Below are 17,473 nucleotides of genomic sequence, written 5' to 3' on the forward strand. Positions count from 1 at the left end.
CATGTGTGCATATATATATATACACACATATACACCAATAAACCAAGCTCTGCAAACATCAATACTACTTATTTTTTCTCTCCACTAGGCCAACCTTTCTTTATATATGTGTGTGTGTGTGTGTGTGCACTATGGGATTGTAGTGTGTGCGTGTCAATACCTCCAGGCTGGTTCAGTCAAACCCTGGACTGGAATTCAAGTCAACCACAAAAGGGGGATTTCCACGTGCCTCTCAGTTGTCTTGTGTGGAACATAAAATTGTGCGTCATCCCGTGGCTGCATCCGCTAGTGCGCCTCACTTCCTCATGGCTACAGGGCAAAAAGTGCTCAGCTGGCAGTGAAGTAATGTTTGACTCACACTTCAGGTAAAGGCTTAATCAATTTATATCATTACGGAATCGAGCTTTGAAGTTAAGGCTAGACTTCAGTGCCACCCAGTGGTGACAACAAAGATGGATGGTAATTACAATTAAGGAGGAAAGATGTTATGGTGAGACAATGATAATGAAGAAAGAAATTCAGGATCCTGCTCTTCTGTCATCTTCAATGACCAGATGTCAGCTGGCAATGCTGTGAACATCACCTGTTCACGTGTTGGACGCCCCCAAAACATCTGAACATGGGTGTTTCAAACCATCACAAGTGAGCTGGAACAAAATTTGCAGAGGCATCATTAGACAGCAAATCAAAATTCTGCATTTAAATAATGAAAGAACGGAGGGGAAACATAAAAAGGGCAGTGTTACCCAAACAGATGCCTCTTAATGGTTTCTTTATGCCTGGACTGCTTCACCACAAAGAAGCAGTCCAGTGGCCAACACAGGCTAAACACCAGTTTACAAACTGGGATGACTAACTACATGGATAACTGGCAATCAGCAAACATAAGCTGACAGCCCTTTTAGCGATGAATAACTCACCCAGGTTTTCAATAAGGAGTCCATGGCTGGTTTCCAATACTTAGCTTTTTCATGGGTCCAAAACATGACATAAAAAAATGATCAGGGATCATGCGAATGCAAATCCTGACTTGATCATTTTTCTACTGTACAAATTCATGAGGACAAACCAAATGCAGCATATTTCACATTAATAGCAGACATCTTTACAAAAACAAGTCTTGTTCAACAGGGTTAAAAAAAAACCCAAAACAAACTAAAAGAAAAAAAAAAAAAAACAGCATAGAATGAGTGAATAAAATACAATTCAACAACCATCCTGGTTGAACCTCCAAAATGTAGATTACAAGGTCTCCTGTTAATGATCCCTGTGTCCACACATGTTACATTTTTCTCCCATATTTAGCTGAACCATACTGGTAGGCCCATTTTACACTTGTCTTTAGGTAAACAACTTCAAAATGTGTGACTCAAAGCCCACCTGGACTCACTTTATTCAGGAAAATAATACAAAAAAAAAAAAAAAAAAGGACGGTAATGTTAATCTCAACAAACCATGAATGAATGAATGAATGTCCACCATCACCATTCATGCATGAACTAATCAATAAAGTTTGACTAACAGGACAAAATTCACTTTCTTTCAACACGTTAACTAAGCCCATCATTTTCTCATAGCAATCCAGTATTCAATTCAGTACAGTGTATTACAATTTCATTAGCATTAGCATTTGCAGCAAATATGTAAGAGTCGTGTTTCTTGTTAATTCAAATTTAAGAGACCTCCCACTACATACTGATGTTACAGTAGGTATTTCAAAGCACAGATACAAGGCAATATTTTGGATAAAGAAAATATAGAGGGAGTCAATGGGCTGATAAAGTATAAATGATAAATAAATCTTGGAACCTGTTGTAGATACTACTACTCAAAATCCAGAAAAGTTTACCACATTTTACCATGCTAGCTCAAAGCTGTTATTACTAAAATTATTAAAAATAAATGAGCCCCAAAAATACACCAGGTTATCAACAAATACCATAACCTCTTTTTCTGTATTTTCACGTGAACATATTTAGGTACCAGCTTCATGATTAATCAGTACAGAATCAAAGGATGGCAAACTAAAGATGAACTAAACAGTTGTGCTAAAATGAAAAGTTAACAAAAACAGGACAGTATTTCAGACATTTTAAAAGGGGCCGTATACCAAACATAAAAACACTATACCAAATCGAACAAAACATTTCAAATAAAGATCATGACAACAGATCCAAGCTGCAAAACTAGCAATTAGCAGGGGAAAATTAAACATAAACTTAAAAATATAATTGTTCAGCTGCCATAGTTGTAAATAAAAGCAAGATATCTATTTACAAAAAAAATCACATTAAGTTTGATAAAAAGGGACGTATGAAAATTCATTAACAAAGGACATGAATTTGTGTTAAGCAAAAACTAAATCTTAGAGCTGGCAACCGGCTCCTACTCAAACCTTGCTACTAAGAGGACATTACAGATATTCAAACTCTAATATTCAGATTTACGTAAATTACCAGGGTGAATTTAATGGCCTACATTTGTTGAAGCTGTAAAGGAATTTCAAATATCCTTTACAGACAATGGGATGGTTGAACCAGCTAATTTGAGTGGTGAAGGATGGTATCCAACTGTCGGCATTTGGCTCATAAAAGGCATTATACGGGATCATAAACACATTATAAGCACAGAGCAAGTGCCTGCTTATTGTCATCTGAGAACTGATATACAAGAGTGCAAACAATTATGGGGTTGAGTTCTTTATGGGCTTTCTGTAAAGGTGATGTTGTGACTCTGATGCAATTTTCTGATGTATACCTTATGATTATGTTGTAATAAATAAGATAACCTGTCTTAATCATAGGCTTGCAATCTGTTTTTAGTGCTTTAGAGTACACTGAAATACAATAACACTGCCAACTCGTAAATATACTCCTGGAGATAGTTAACAGTCTATTCGTCATGTTTTTAACTTGTTACACGTAATTTATATTACAATAAAGAAAAACAATTTAGTCATGGCATCTGTGTTGGTTTTATAGAGGTCATAATACTCTTGAGAACGTTTTGGGTAACTGCACTTATGAGCATTTTCGCGACAGATGATTTTTGGCTGTAATCCCTCTAATGAATACCCTCATGGGTTATGACAGACGTTAATGGGCTTGATATGAATTCACACTCCTTAAAAAATGCCATCTGAAATAGAGCCAGTCAGCAGGTTTGTGATATTAGCAGGTTGCGCAACTTAAGAGGACCAGTGTGTAGGATTTAGGGGATCCATTAGCAGAAAAGTAATATAGTAGTCACGACTGTATCTTCATTAGTGTATAATCACCTTTAAGTAAGCATTGTTGTGTTTTGGTCAGCTTTGAATGAGCCCTTCATTTCTACATGGGGAATGGGTCCTGTTCCATGGAGCCCGCCATGTAGCACCGCCATGTTTCTACAGTAGCCCAGAGCGGACAAACCAAATGCTGGCTCTACTTTTTACGTTACCTGAAGGCCACTGTGGGCTTTCAAACACACTTGGAAAGATGGAGGTGAATGGAGAGGGGTCTCCCTCACTGGTAGATGCCACTAAATCCTACACATTGGTCCTTTAAAAACATTTAAATTGAAATTATAAAAACCTGTTAAGAATAATACTGCTCCCATCCAGAAAGAAATGTCAGGTGTGTTCCTGGGAAAAAACACAGGACATAAAATCCTGTTTGCTCAACAGATTAACTGGTTAAGATGTGTAGTGTACCTTACAGTAGTAAGGTTACAACTGCACACCTCCTTATACATACATGGATCTTATTATTTCTAGCTTGCATTTTTGTTTTAGATAAGCAGTTGTATGTTTTTGCTTTCTCACAGCAGGAAACAGAAAAGTTGTTTTTGGTGATATTGGCCAAACGGTTAAAAATTCAATACAGTTCCTAGATGTTACAGTCATGCTGAAGGAGTTTACAGGAGTCGCTGACAAATTTCTGTACAAAACATATGGAGCAGTTTTGCCAGACAAATTAATTACAGAATCTGTAAGCATGACTGCGAGCTAAAAATGCTTTGTAAAACCAGACAGTTAAATAACAGAACGACAATTTGGAGGAAAAATGGCTGATTCTGGCTGACTGTCCCCCCGTCTCAGTTGTCTTAACTGTTCTTGTAGACACTGCTCAAATTCTCACAAAATGGAACTCTGATTTATATCAGTTTACAGTAGAGATATTTAAAGGCACATTCTGCAATATTTCCTATTGCATTACCGACCTAACAAGGACACACGGTGTCTCAGATGTCAAGCACCTAAAACCAGGCTCAGCTCGTTTTCAGAATCACAGAACCAACAGTTCTGAGTCATGCACCACCACCAAGTAAAGAAAGTAATATGCAGACACACAGATCTCATGGTTTGTCTGTTGCTGTTGTGAAGTATGAAAAAGTGATTGAAACGAGGCCCATTAAGACGACATGTCACCCAGAAGTAATTTCTAAGCCATTCCCAAGCTGCTGCTCTGCTGAAATCCTGATTTTGTAACTGTTATCAACAACATAACAACTGACAACAAACATAAGTTAAAGATAACAGCTGTGCTGTGATTTCAGCTATATTTACTTGTAACATGATCACAGTTTGAAGTTCATTCATGTGTATGTCTACTACCATGCAATCAACTGAATGATACGCACAGAGAAGTGTACGTGTGGAAGGAACGCACAACCTCATACTCAGGTTAATACTGGCAACTCTTCTATAGAAAGTGGCTAAGATTTGTCATCAGGTGCTTTTTTGAAAAAAAAAAAAAAAGTCTAATTTGTCTGGTCTGTCTTTGGCTCTGAATACTTGAAATTTTAACTTTGTTGTTACCAAATAATTTACATATCTCTTATTTATTGCAGCTATAAAAACTGCAGGTGCAACATTTATTGCCTGCAGGTGGCACAAGTGTTAAGATTGCAGCATCTATTTTTGTCCTGTAAGAAACTAAGAGACATCTGCAGGTCCTTATTGGTGCCTTTATTATTTTCCTTTCCTATAGGTGGTGCAGTAATGAAGTAGACAATTCCCACTTAAGGAAAATCTATAGTCTGCTAAACATCATATGTGAGTTTGTGAGTGACAACAAACAAGCTCCAGGGGGTGCTTTGCATCTAAAGACACGATGACACCTGAATAATTGATGGTTTCACCCATTTTCAGCTCTTTGTCCTTCTGTTCGTTCCAGTTCATAGTTACCATGGATGACAAAATAAGGCTGCGTAGGAAATCTCGCTGACTGTGCCTTTAAATGTCTTGCAGGATGCAAAACAAACGCCTCAGAGTAAAAGGTTTGTTACTTCTTCTCAATCTTCAGTGTTTGTACAAAACTCCAGAGGTCCTTGACCACCTGAGGAAGGTATGGAGAGAGGAGGGAGGGATAACAAGAGAATTACAAAGGAGAGAGAGAGAGAGAAATGATAAATCATCCAAATGAAGTGCTATGCAGCATGAAATACATGACTCACTTTTACTACAACATGCTTTTGTGCGTCTCGCCTGTGGGAACGCTGAGCTTAGATGGGGCTGTTGGGGAACGACGAGGGGTTGGGTGGGGGCAGCAGTACATACCAGAGTATATGACTAGGTGCTCCAGGTCTGACAGATCTCAGCCTTGGCTGATGAAACCAAAGCACTTCCACAGATGTTTCTACACACTGGGATCAACAAGCTCTCCCCAACCCAACTCCACCTCCCACCCCACTCTTTTCCTTGTCCACCCAGCCTTCACTCGGCTCTGAAGAGCTTTCACCTGCTCTCATAACTGTACAGTTAACGTTTTAACACTGTAATGAAATCACAAATGAACGTTCAAATAACCTTTTTCATGTGATCACCAAACAGATGTTGCACTACAGAAAACGCAGCACTGCTACCTGACACACTGCCTAAGTAATCTCATAATCTAAAAGGTTTTGGGTGATTAATTCATCCTCTGCAAAACAATGTGCAGGAGCTGTTGTTTATCTTCCAAAATGACAAGCAGTATTAGAAAAGATTTAAGTCTTGCATTTAGAAAAACCCTGTTTTGGGGCTGGTCAAAGGCCTTGAATGTGAAAGAGACTGGTACCATCCACATACCACCAGTCCCTTCATTAAGGCTACAAAAGACACACATTCAGTAAATCACCAAGAAAGAGTTTGCCTTGGCAGGTGTACTCCCATTCCATCTCGAAAGAGCCCACTGACACAAAATGAGTATAATTCAAAGAGAACACACTGTGCTGGAGAGACATTTGAGGCATACTGGACAGTGTATGGTATGAGGACAGTGTGGAACAATAATGAATTCCTGGGCGTCTATCATGGAAAAGAGCTCCCTAAGTTAACATGAAGATTGATGTAAATGTGCTCATGGCTACAAACACCCAGTAACTGGAATAGTTCTAGAAACGTGGCAGTAAAAGTCCCCCCCCCCCCCGGCTGAATGTTTATGAAACTAAACGTGTAGATTGCAAAAGAAAAAAGGCAGGAAATTTCTGTCAGTTGCATGTGTGATGTGAGAGCTAACAAACGTTCAGGATCTTAGATGCCTGGTTATCAGGGGTCTCAGAATAAATAAATAAATATATAAATCAACAAATATAAACAGAATTTATCAAATGATTGATGATTACTTACTTTTTTGTCTGATATTTTAAACGAACTCCGCACGAAATTCTCAAACTTCTGCTCTGTCTTCGGCAGGGGTTTTCCCTGATGAATAAGGCCGTTAAATCATCAGCTTAACTGTGCATTAGACATTCAATTAAGAGTGGTAATTTGCTACACAGGATGACAGCCTTACCTCCTTGGCTGCTGTCGACAGCTTGGACTTAATCTCGGTCAGAGAGGGAGATTTAGACGGGCCGGCCTGGAGTTTGTCTTTTCCTGGGGCAGGTGTCTTGAAAAATGTATCAGCCAGATAAGAAACACTGATTGATATGTCAACTGGAGAGAGATTTACAGAGCTGTAGATAAAAAGATAGCTTCACATTATGCAACAAGATTTCCTCTTTCACTCAGGTTCACCTTTTGCTGTAACCTTTTACTTTTCTGTGTTCTCATTTGAACTCAACACAAAATTGCTAATTCTAACTTATTGGTGGTGAATTCATTTGCTGACCAACACACCAGTCTGGGCTGCAGCCCTATTGTGACCCATTTAGTCGGGTCTGTGTTTACAGGCTTGGCATGGGCAACCAGCTGGAAGAAGATAAAAGCATAAGAAAGGACAACAAATTCTAGCCTAATTACACCATCTTTTTTTTTTTTTTTTTTTTACAAATACATCAGGTACAAATTATGTTTTTTATTGCTTGCAAGCAGGAGAGGGCAAGCCCCGACTCTCCAATGAGCAATAGAGGTTGTTTGTCAAATGGGTTTTTCCACTGACGGCAAATTTTAACAACTGAACTAAAGGGTCTAAAGGTAAAAAAAGGTCAAAGTGCAACTGATGTTCATGTGCTTGTTTTTCAACAAAGTTTAATCACTTTAATGATTTCCACAAGAAAAGATGATTTTTTTTCTGATTCCCGTTTATGAATGGTAAAGTCTAAAATCAATACTGTCACAAGGAACCATTTGGGTACTTCGACAATGTGATTTTGAACAACAAAGACCACCGTGTGTTTGTGAAGAAGAAGAAGCATGAGCTCTGAGCTAGCAGGCCCACAGGTGTGTCCAGACCTGGGCAGCGGAGGCCCCCCCAGAGGTCCTCAATTAGGACGTGTCTGAATGCCACACAACAACAACACACACACAAGCCATACACCATGACTGCATGTTACACAAGCCATGGAGCTTGTCCCTACACGCAAAGCCAGTGTGGAATCCAGTGAAATTGCAGGGTTTCATTGATAGCCAGAGACACATTTGAAAGAAGAGGGGAGCAACTCATAGAGCAACTTTTTACCAAGTAAGTAAAAAAAAAAAACAAAAAAAAAAAAAACATAAAAACCCTCAGGAGCTAGTGAACAGTTTTTGTGGGGGAGGGTTCTGTTTGGTTTCTACACTGTATGCTATCCTACACTGTGGTTCGGCAGCATAGTGGGCGGAGAATGGCACTGATAATTTCAGGGTCAGGGTCTTTATTCCTACTGGAATGCATTGTAAGTGGGTTTGGGCATCATTCTGATTTTAGCTATTTTGTGTATCCATTATACTTTTTATCATATTCTAGTTCCAATCTTTGTCATATTATTTGAGTAAGAAAATAAACCAAGTGCAGGCTAACCACACTTGTAAACAGCTGCTCCAGTCCTACTGTAGACATGTACAGTATGCCACAGACGCTGTAGTAGATAAAGTTTTCAGGAATAAATAAATGGAACCAAAAAACAAGTCTCTTTTTAAAATCCTTGCTCCTAATACTTCAGGAACTAGTTCAAATGTGGATAGTTCTTCAAACCCAAATAACTTTTGCAACTTCAGGCTATGAAAAGCAGGGCAACACTTGAAATGGTTAAAAACAGGTGGAATGATCTTAAGAAAATAAATGACCTCCCTAGTTAAAAAAAAAAATGCAATAATCTGTCGTTGTCCCTAAGAGAGCTGCATTTTATAGCATAGATCAAAAGGTATAATGTGGAAAAAAGTTTGACACACATGCCACACTTCAAAAAAAAAAACATATGCTACTGGCTCCTGGCCAGACAAATGCACTACGTATTTATTATTTACGGGCAGCTCTCTATTTCCAAAGGACAGCTGTGGACCTGAAACAGCTGATAAACACACAAAGCCCAGAAAGCTTTTTCATCTGGGCCAGACACTGATTACAGATGCCACGAGACATGGAACTTAATCACAAGCATGCTATCATTTGATGCAATCTCTTGTCTTCAATCCAGTGCAAACACATGGTTATGACACCTTTGCTCATCAGGTCTGTCTGGGATGGTAATTATCATTTTGTTGGAATGAGTGCTTTGGGGGCCTATTTCTGAGGAAAACGTTTTTCTAATCCGGTGATTTGTATATATATATATATATATACATGTAGAGGTTGGTGTTTTGGACAGGTACAACAATCGGTAGAGTCCTAGTTAGAAGCAAACATCCCTAAATTCACGAGAAAAATAAATAAGCACTAACAAGATAGGCACCTGCTGAACCACATGTCAATCAGTCGTTAAAACAATGACTCACACTCTTTGGGATAAGCTTGAGTGAAGTGGTTAACAACTTTACGACTGTGACGTGTGCTCCAAGGCATCAACTTCTCCAAAACCATCAATCAAAAGACACCAGCTGCAAGATAAAGTTACTTCAGATCAGTACAACTCGAATTAGCTGGTCCTCATGTCAAGCTCGTTACGCAAGAAGCTATAGCTACATGCTGGGCTGCGAGAGGTGCGAACTGCGGTACTGGCAACAGATCTGACAAGCCAATCTAATGACCAGTCACCTGCATTTAGGAAAGAAAAAAACAGACATCCACGCCCGCTTCCTCGCTCCTCAGGGGCATCTGGAAGCGCAAGCTGCACCAGACATCAAACGCTGGTAATGAGAGCAATTGGGAGAAGGTGTGTCCAGGAAGTGAGGGGTGTGAAGAGGTTGTAGAGAGGGAACAGTTGTTGTGTAGAAGTGGAGAGGGGTTGGGGGCAGTCGAAGCTCCACAGGCCAGAAAGTTAAACTGGCGGGATGGTTTCGGCAATTCAGCTGCCCACCGGCTAATCCCCCAGAGCATTTCAAGAGCCACTGTGTTATGTCTGGACAACGGCCACAACAGAATTAGCTGCACTCTCCCACACAGCAAGAGCACTGACCCTGAGGGGAATCACCTCGTAGCCTCAGGAGTTTAACAATCCTGTGGCTTAGTGTTCAACATGATAAAAATCACAGAGCTGTCCATCAAGACGTCAAACAAAAAAAATGACAGTTTTCCCATGTGAGCTGCAAGTGAGTGTACGATGGTGTGCTTTTAGCAAAAGCCGTGTTTTATCACACAAGCAGGCAGCATTTGCATGCCAGCACATAACACCTTATCTAAACTGAGCTTCCGTCCATCATTTTTATCACAGTAACATGCTTTGTGAAATCTGTAAACTTGCAGAGACGTTTGCACAATTTGTATTCCCTGGTCTGTGTGTGTGCTACAGGGGGTTGGGGGGCATCAAGGGTGGCTGCAACTCAAGACGACGGAGTCAGGCCAAGGGGTCGCAGGTTTAAACCTTGCCCCAGGAAACCCATTTAGAGGTCAGGTGTGTTTGCTTAAAGAGAGGCAGAGTTCAAGCTTTGGGTTTTGAGAGGCCGCCGTCCAAGACATTCCATCCAAGAAATTAACTATCAGGTTGAGCTAATTGCAATGTGCATTTATCGCATTCTTTGGCGGTGGAATGGGAAGGCTCTCCAAGGTTTTCTTTTTTTTTTCTTTTTTAGGCCTGTTTTAATTGTAAATGCCAATAAACACACACAATCATCCTTGGTCATAGACGCCCCGTGTCTTTTCAGGCTCATGTCAAATATTAAGTTGTTTGTAATGGATTTTTTGGTGTGCTCTAATTGTGTGCCAAATTTTGTTGATCACATTTTTATAGAGCCCCCCAAAGGGTCAGTAAAAACAACCGGTTTCCAAATCCAGCTCCGGTTTTGCAATCCAGATTACAAATCTGAGTGCTCACAGATTTGTAAACCAAGAGTACAGATTTACAAACGGCTCTTTTTTTTCCCCTCAGCTGAGCCTGTGAGAGCTCCATACGTTTTCACTTCAGATCTACTGCAAACAGTGGGAGGTGCAAGCCCGTTTGCAAAGAAGAATGTTTTAAATTTGGTTGCTCTCCACTGCTTTATTTCTGGGAGAGTTCATTTCTTTGCTGCACACAGTTTGCTGTGACACAGTATGCTAAGTAACAGGAATACTATCTATCCATCATGCTTCTTTAAAACTCCTGTTTTCATTATCCACCATTTTTTTGTCTTTTAAGAGTGACATTATGTATTTTAATGGGAATAGAGCTTTGACTGTAGTCAACAATAACTGCAGACATAATTAATGAGTCAAACAGAACATGTTAATTCCATTTGGATCTAAACTGACCTACTACACAGATCTAGGTATATTAGTTCCAAGCAATCTCTAAAATTTAAAATAACCAAAGAAACATGCCTAAGATGGGGGGTATGAAGGAAATTTTACAGGAATGGGTGCAATTTAGATTTTTGTTTTCTCTACATTTATGGATTGGCTCAACAAACATTTTTAAGCCCATCTGATTAATTCAATAACAACAAGACAATCACAAGTTAATAAAGCAGAGCAGGTGATGCAGACTTCCCATACCTTAATCTGTGGTTTGATAGCTGATCCTGATGGTTTTCCTGCTGGGCTGTTTTGTTTCACCGGAGTCTTGTTGGGCTTCTTTGCTGAAGACTCTGAGCTCTGAGGAAGCAAAGAAACAAAACCACGATTCATAAATGAGACATCCCCAGGAAACATGGGCTTTAACTAGCTAAATTTACCAGTCAGCCTGAAGGCTCAAAATATATAAATTGATTATAGATCACAGTTAATCACAGTAAACAAAACCAAAAGTGAGATGAGAAACAAGCACCTGTAAGTGTAGTCAACACTTCATGATGAACTAATTATTAGTTCTTAATTATAATTAAAACTACAAACAAGACTTCAAAGGTAAATCAGGTTAGGCTGCTGGCCACTTAACAAACCCCTATTCACTGTACGTATTTATCATATCCCTGTTGGTTAGTTTCAATGGCTGTGGTTCCGTTTTGTCAATTAGTGACTTTCAGTCTGTTCTTGATATATTGTGCTGGATATCAAAATAAATAAGCCTCTCTGGGCTCTGGTACTGCTGTCATGTTGTTTTGAAAACTCCCATATCAAAGCACTAATTACCAGGCCTCTTTTATAGCTGACAAATTATAATTGGCATTTAACATAATGTGAACCACGTTTGTAGAATTGTTTTCAATTGTGGTTAATTTTCTTCAGAGTCTTTTGCCATGAGGTGTTCACGTCGTTTTCTCTCACCCCTGCAAGGTCATAATAATATCAATGCTCCACATGTAGACTACTTTTAAAAGCACTTTAACCCAAGACAACAACAAAAAAAATTACATTGTGCAACAAAAAACAAGGATAACAGCATAAAGTCTAAAGCTAAAGGAGCAGTGGCAGCCCTAATGTTAGGAATTAATTATTTATTCTTATTAAAAATCTCTGTGAAAATGATCAAAGCATCTGCAGGCTGTACTAAAACATAACTGCAAACAAAATCCACAATGATATGTACCCAAGACTGAAACTACCTCACCAATGCTACGATTACAGAGGAAACTAAACACATCCTTGGTAATTTCTCACTGATCAGATACTTAGCGTCATTGCTCTTCTCCACACTGGAGGCCTTCCCGTCAGGTTTCCATTGCTCTCAGGCACCTGTGTAATTACCTTGTAATAGCCGAGGCAAGTACCTGCACTTCCTGAGCACCAGCCCTTTCCTTGCAATCACTGGTGTTCACCTTGGAATGGGCTAGAAGTGTAATTGCCTGTGTTGACATAACTGCTACAAGGCAATTACACATGTAATTTCCTAGAGCAATGCCTGGTGATACAAAATGCTGGGAGGCTGTTTCTGTGAGGTTTCAAAGCTTTTTTTTTGTTTTGTTCTTAAAAAATCAGGATGATATTAACATACAAAGGACAATTAACATGTATGCACCTGCCTGTATGTGTTTTGTATTTGGACTGATTTTAGATGACATGATATTATGATTCAGTTGGGTGGCTCTTGCCCTTTCTCAAGCCTTGTGTTGGAGCTGTCAGAGACCTTCAGCCCTAAAAACTCATATTCCAGGTTCCTGGGTTATCAGAAAGCTCCTCCATGGGAGCAAAGGCATGAACTATGGCCCAGGAGAAAAAAATCTATTCCTAAGATTGAAACCAGTATAGTTTGTAACTTCCAAGAAAGATTTTTGGGTACAGATCCTGTTGTATGAAGCCTCCCTTGCTGATTTTCACTGCACACAGGAATCTCCTTAAATCTGTTTAAGTAAGCATTGTAATTTAAATTTTGATTTTATTTTTTTTTTTACATTGGAGCATATCGTTTTCAATGCCAACACTGGCACAGTCATGCTGTTCGGTTGCCAAAATTATTATAATTGTCTGAAGTAATGATGTAAGATTTACTTGTCATGGCAACGCTGTCAAATTGCGATTCCAACGTCTAAATACAAGTCACATGTAGGCTACATGCCTGAGGAGCTTCATCCTATGTGGTCCAAATCTGAAATGAAAATTAGGCAACTCTATAAATGCGTTTGCATCAAACCTGTGTCACATATGACAAAAACAGGAACACTTTCAGGTGACTTTAACTGAGCCTGAAATAGAGCTCAGATTAGGTGCTTGAAAATATATCTGATCCAATATATCTGATCAAAGAACAAGAAAACTAGATTAAGAATCAGATCAAGTATTTTATGTCAACTTTCAATACTCAAAGCTTGTGTGAGGTACAAGATGACAAAAAAAGAAACCTTCATTGAAAACTGGCTGAATTAGCAGTAAAAAAAAAAAAAAATTGCTTCCAGCCCTACTTTCTCAAAGTTTGTGCCTTCATTACTAAAGTATGAAACAGGACAGCCATGGAGCTAAATAGAAGAAGGTTAAAGAAAAGGATTAAGGTCACTGAGGGGAGGAATGGGTGGAGGAGCAGAAGGTGGAGGAATTGGAAGAGAAGACAACAGAATAAATCAACAGGTGACAGAAATGCTCAGCTGTCATCTGACCCTGAGGCAAGGATCGGCACTCACGTCGCAGGTATGCGCATCTGCCCTGCTTTGATCTTTTGCCTGGCACAGTTTGCACTTGGATAGCGTGTTTAAAACAAAAAAGAAAAAAAAAAAAACTAAAAATGAGGCAGATACACACATGCACCCACACAGTTGCAAGTGATTGTGGTAACACGCAAAACAAGTGTTCAAAGGCAAAGGCCAGGTGCAAAGCTGAAATGGCATGAGAGACGATAAAAAGGAGCAATCATATTAACAGTGGGATGACAGAGGGACAAAGATATGCAGTGTTACAGAAAAATGGGGGAAGATTTTTTCCCATAACTGGTGCATGTGTGTGTGTGTTAGTGTGTGCACGTGCATGTGTAAGAAACTGTATGTAGTGAGTATCTCTGTATATGTTAGTTTATGTTAGATGTTTTGTCAATGTTTGCAGACTGAGCACATTTTCGCAAATGTGTACGTGTACTTTAACATTTAAGTGTGCACATCTACAGTGTGTGTGTGTGTGTATGTCTGTGTGCATGTCTGCGTGTCTTGCTGGTGAGACGGTGAGAATTCAAGCAGATTACAGAGGAGAAATCCGATCATTACGCCACACAGACCCTGTGTTTTACTCGTGGAAAACAGGTGGGTACATGAGCGAACAGGATGAAAAAGTTCCATGTTTTGTCTCATAGAAAAAGGTGGACGGTCAGTGAGTGCAGGAATGGGAAGGGCCTGCTGAGATGAAATGCTACTATAGGATACAGTCTGTGGGAGTTTAAATGATGTGGTAGAAACAAAAGGGGAGTGGGCAGACTGCAGCAACACAGAGACATTCCTTTGACATAAAAGAAATCTGAGGGCAAGCCCTTGGCTACCCTGACACCTGGTGGACAACAGAGGATTGGAAACACTCCAAACATACAATCGACTGTTGAAATGAAAGTTTGGTGACCACCAAGGACATTTTTTGGAAGTGATGGAACAAAACAGTACAAATAAACAATAACAATAAACAGAAAGATTTCTTACTTGATAATACTGAAAGTAAAAAAATGAAGAATTAACTGAAAACGAGAATCAGCTCAGACTCCAACCATTGAAAGTTTTTTTCCCCTAAATCTGGTTCAGAACAGGTTTGAAACGCCTACAAATCATGTTGTAGTTTTGTTGGACAAGGACAGAACCTTATATCCACCTCAAAATAACACTAAAACAACTGTCCTTGATTATTTTTATATTCTCTAAAGTACCCTGCAGTTACTATGAACTTGATGAGTGAGTGAAAAAATCAGACCAGGCTTACTTTTTGGAGCTCTTTTCCAGCGTTTTTCTGAGGCTTCCCAATGTTTTCATCACTGTCGTCATCTTCATCATCACTACAAAAAAAGCAGAATGAAAAAAAAAGCTGAAACTAAGATTAAAGCACAAAGACAGACGCCTCTGCACAAATACTGAAAAGAATCTTTAAATAAAATGATTCCTTATATTATTTGTGCATCTGACTAAAATTTTAGGCAGATAAACATGTTTCTTAGGCATGCCAAGGGAAGCATAAAAAAAGACATACTCATCATCATCGTCATCACTGTCTTCTTCATCATCGTCGTCAGAATCCATCTTTAGTTTTTTCTCCAAGAAAAATTAATCATCAGTTTGTTAGAAACACCTTCAGAGTTTCAAACAGCAACAACAAATAACCAGCACAGCCTTTAAGGCATTATTTAGTCCTGCTTTCATCTAAAACTAATTACATACAGCTCAATAATTAAACCTCATGATTTTACAAAGGTTAAAAAACACCTTTAGCTCTTCTGCCTCAGCTTCTGGAACAGTAAATTAATTCAAAGAACAAACTGAGGTAACTACCAATGGTGGCTTCTTCCCTGACAGGCCTGCAGGTCGTTTCACCGGCGATGAGTTGTTCTCCTCTTCTTCATCCTCTGAATCCTTCACACCTACAAAGCAAACACTGGTTACTGGTTTATGTTTTATGGATGTAAAATGAGGCTCCATTAACTTCACTGACAAAGTGGAGCTACCTATTGCTGTTGCTATTCTACTTTTAGTTAATATGATGTTGAGAAAGTAAGCACTTCATTTTAATAATGTGGTGAACTGTTACCTGAGTTATATTTTGTAAGTGTATGTCTGCGATTCAAGCTGATTCAAGTAAAAGCAACAGCTGTTGCACTGATACTCACTAACAAAGTGCTGCCCGGTGATGTGAACTGGTCCAGAGCCAGACTGGAGACGGAAGGTAACTGGAGGAGTGATCTCAAATCCACCTAAACTCATCTGGAGAATGTAAGATATATATAAGTAACAATTATAATGACAACATAAGTTTTTTTTAAAATAATTATTATATTATTATACTATTTGCATCCAGTAATATAATGTAGTATTTGCATTTAAGCTATGCATGAAGGATTTTTCAGTTTCTGAAATTTTATTAAGCACAAAAGATTTTGAAAATTAAAATGTAATCTATATACATCAATGAGCACCTGATAAAAACAAAACACCGTCAGTGTCAAAATCGACTCACAGATGGCAGGATGGACGGCTTCAGTACGACAAGTGGCACTTTGGTCGTTTTTCCATCGTAAGTGAGGCCCTCGACTTCCACCATATGGAACTTATCCTCAGCGTCAGCTCCCAGACACACCTGCAACAGCAGCACAGCTGATTCTTTACAACACCACCTCCATGTCACTTTGTCTAACCTAATGCACCATGACAAGCACAAGTTTCAACCGACAACCCCCATGTTTCTTCATATTTTTTTTCTAATAAGGTTTTCTAACAAGATTTCTGCCTCCAGTTAGTAGATCCTAACTTTTCTGAAATACCTGGTAATACCAGCTGAAGACTACAGCTCCAGTTTTATGAACGAATGAAACCATTGAAATGATTAATTAACTGGACAGTAAACTATTACCTGTCATTTTCTCAGTAAAGAAGTATCATCAACAGAATATAATTAAGACAAGACACTTTAACACTGTGCATGTTCAAAATACATAACAATTCAATAAATGTTCTTGAAAAAGCTTTTCATCACTGAAGCCTAGCCTTTTCACCTTCACTTTCTGGACTGACTGCAGCACATTTCCATCCAGTGTTTGCTGATTTCTATTGGAATCCATTCTTCCCCCCAAACCGTGCAATGTTTCCTGTGCCACTACCTGCTTCACAAGCCCAAAGCAGAATATTTCCACCCTCTGCCCCCATGTTTAACAGACTTTCAGTCAGTTAACAGACTAGGTCAGTTATTCTACGTGCAGTGGAAAGTGGCTGCCTTACTGCTTTGAGTGACAGCTGTTGCTCCGTATCATCGTCGTCTACGTCAACTTTGAACTCCCGTTTGTCCGATTTGAGGGTGCAACCTTGGGGAAAAAGAAACATACGCGTAACGTGTAACCAAAATTATGTTCCTACTTCATTTGAACAACATACACAGAAGCATAAAACTGTAGGAGACACGGGGGGTTCCTTTTTGCTAGCTATGCACTCCATGCCTTGGACAACTAGCTAACAAAAGAGCTGAATTGGCGCGAGACGGGGGAGGCAGGTTAGCCAGCTATTTAGCTAACTTCCTCCGGTTTAAAATGTTAAATGGCTATTTGTGCATGATAACAAGACAGTAAAGCTGATTGTGCGACCGAATAATTAGAGGTTTGTGGGAGTAAGCGAGCTCACCAAACAAGTACATTTGTGGTCTGCTCAAATCTGAGATATCGTCCTCCATCTTTGAAGTGGGTGGCTACAGTTCCG

General features: G+C 39.3%; 1 protein-coding gene across 2 annotated transcripts; it reads right to left on the bottom strand.

Moving 5' to 3' along the window:
• Positions 1-1,363: 1,363 nt before the first annotated feature.
• npm1b (nucleophosmin 1b) lies at positions 1,364-17,473 on the bottom strand. Of its 2 annotated transcripts, none has more exons than XM_041048372.1 (11): positions 17,399-17,473; positions 17,003-17,085; positions 16,245-16,364; positions 15,898-15,991; positions 15,563-15,651; positions 15,264-15,325; positions 15,000-15,072; positions 11,232-11,330; positions 6,756-6,851; positions 6,590-6,664; positions 1,364-5,318 (listed from the first exon to the last, which is right to left on the bottom strand). In XM_041048372.1, exons 1-11 carry the CDS (start codon positions 17,445-17,447, stop codon positions 5,265-5,267), a joined length of 894 nt encoding a protein of 297 aa, XP_040904306.1. In that variant the 5' UTR covers positions 17,448-17,473; the 3' UTR covers positions 1,364-5,264. The 2 variants fall into 2 exon arrangements, with proteins under 2 accessions (XP_040904306.1, XP_040904307.1); XM_041048373.1 differs by having other exon boundaries at positions 6,586-6,664.

The sequence above is a fragment of the Toxotes jaculatrix genome, chromosome 10 (assembly GCF_017976425.1).
Source record: "Toxotes jaculatrix isolate fToxJac2 chromosome 10, fToxJac2.pri, whole genome shotgun sequence".
Taxonomy (NCBI): domain Eukaryota; kingdom Metazoa; phylum Chordata; class Actinopteri; family Toxotidae; genus Toxotes; species Toxotes jaculatrix.

Bases quoted from the DNA above. Each gene is read 5' to 3' on its own strand.
- npm1b (XM_041048372.1), bottom strand. From the start codon at position 17,447: ATGGAGGACGATATCTCAGATTTGAGCAGACCACAAATGTACTTGTTT. The intron at 15,992-16,244 runs GTGAGTCGATTT...TACATTCTCCAG, and splicing joins AGCCGTCCATCCTGCCATCT to ATGAGTTTAGGTGGATTTGA. The intron at 15,073-15,263 runs GTATGTCTTTTT...CTTTTTTTGTAG, and splicing joins AGTGATGACGATGATGATGA to TGATGATGAAGATGACGACA.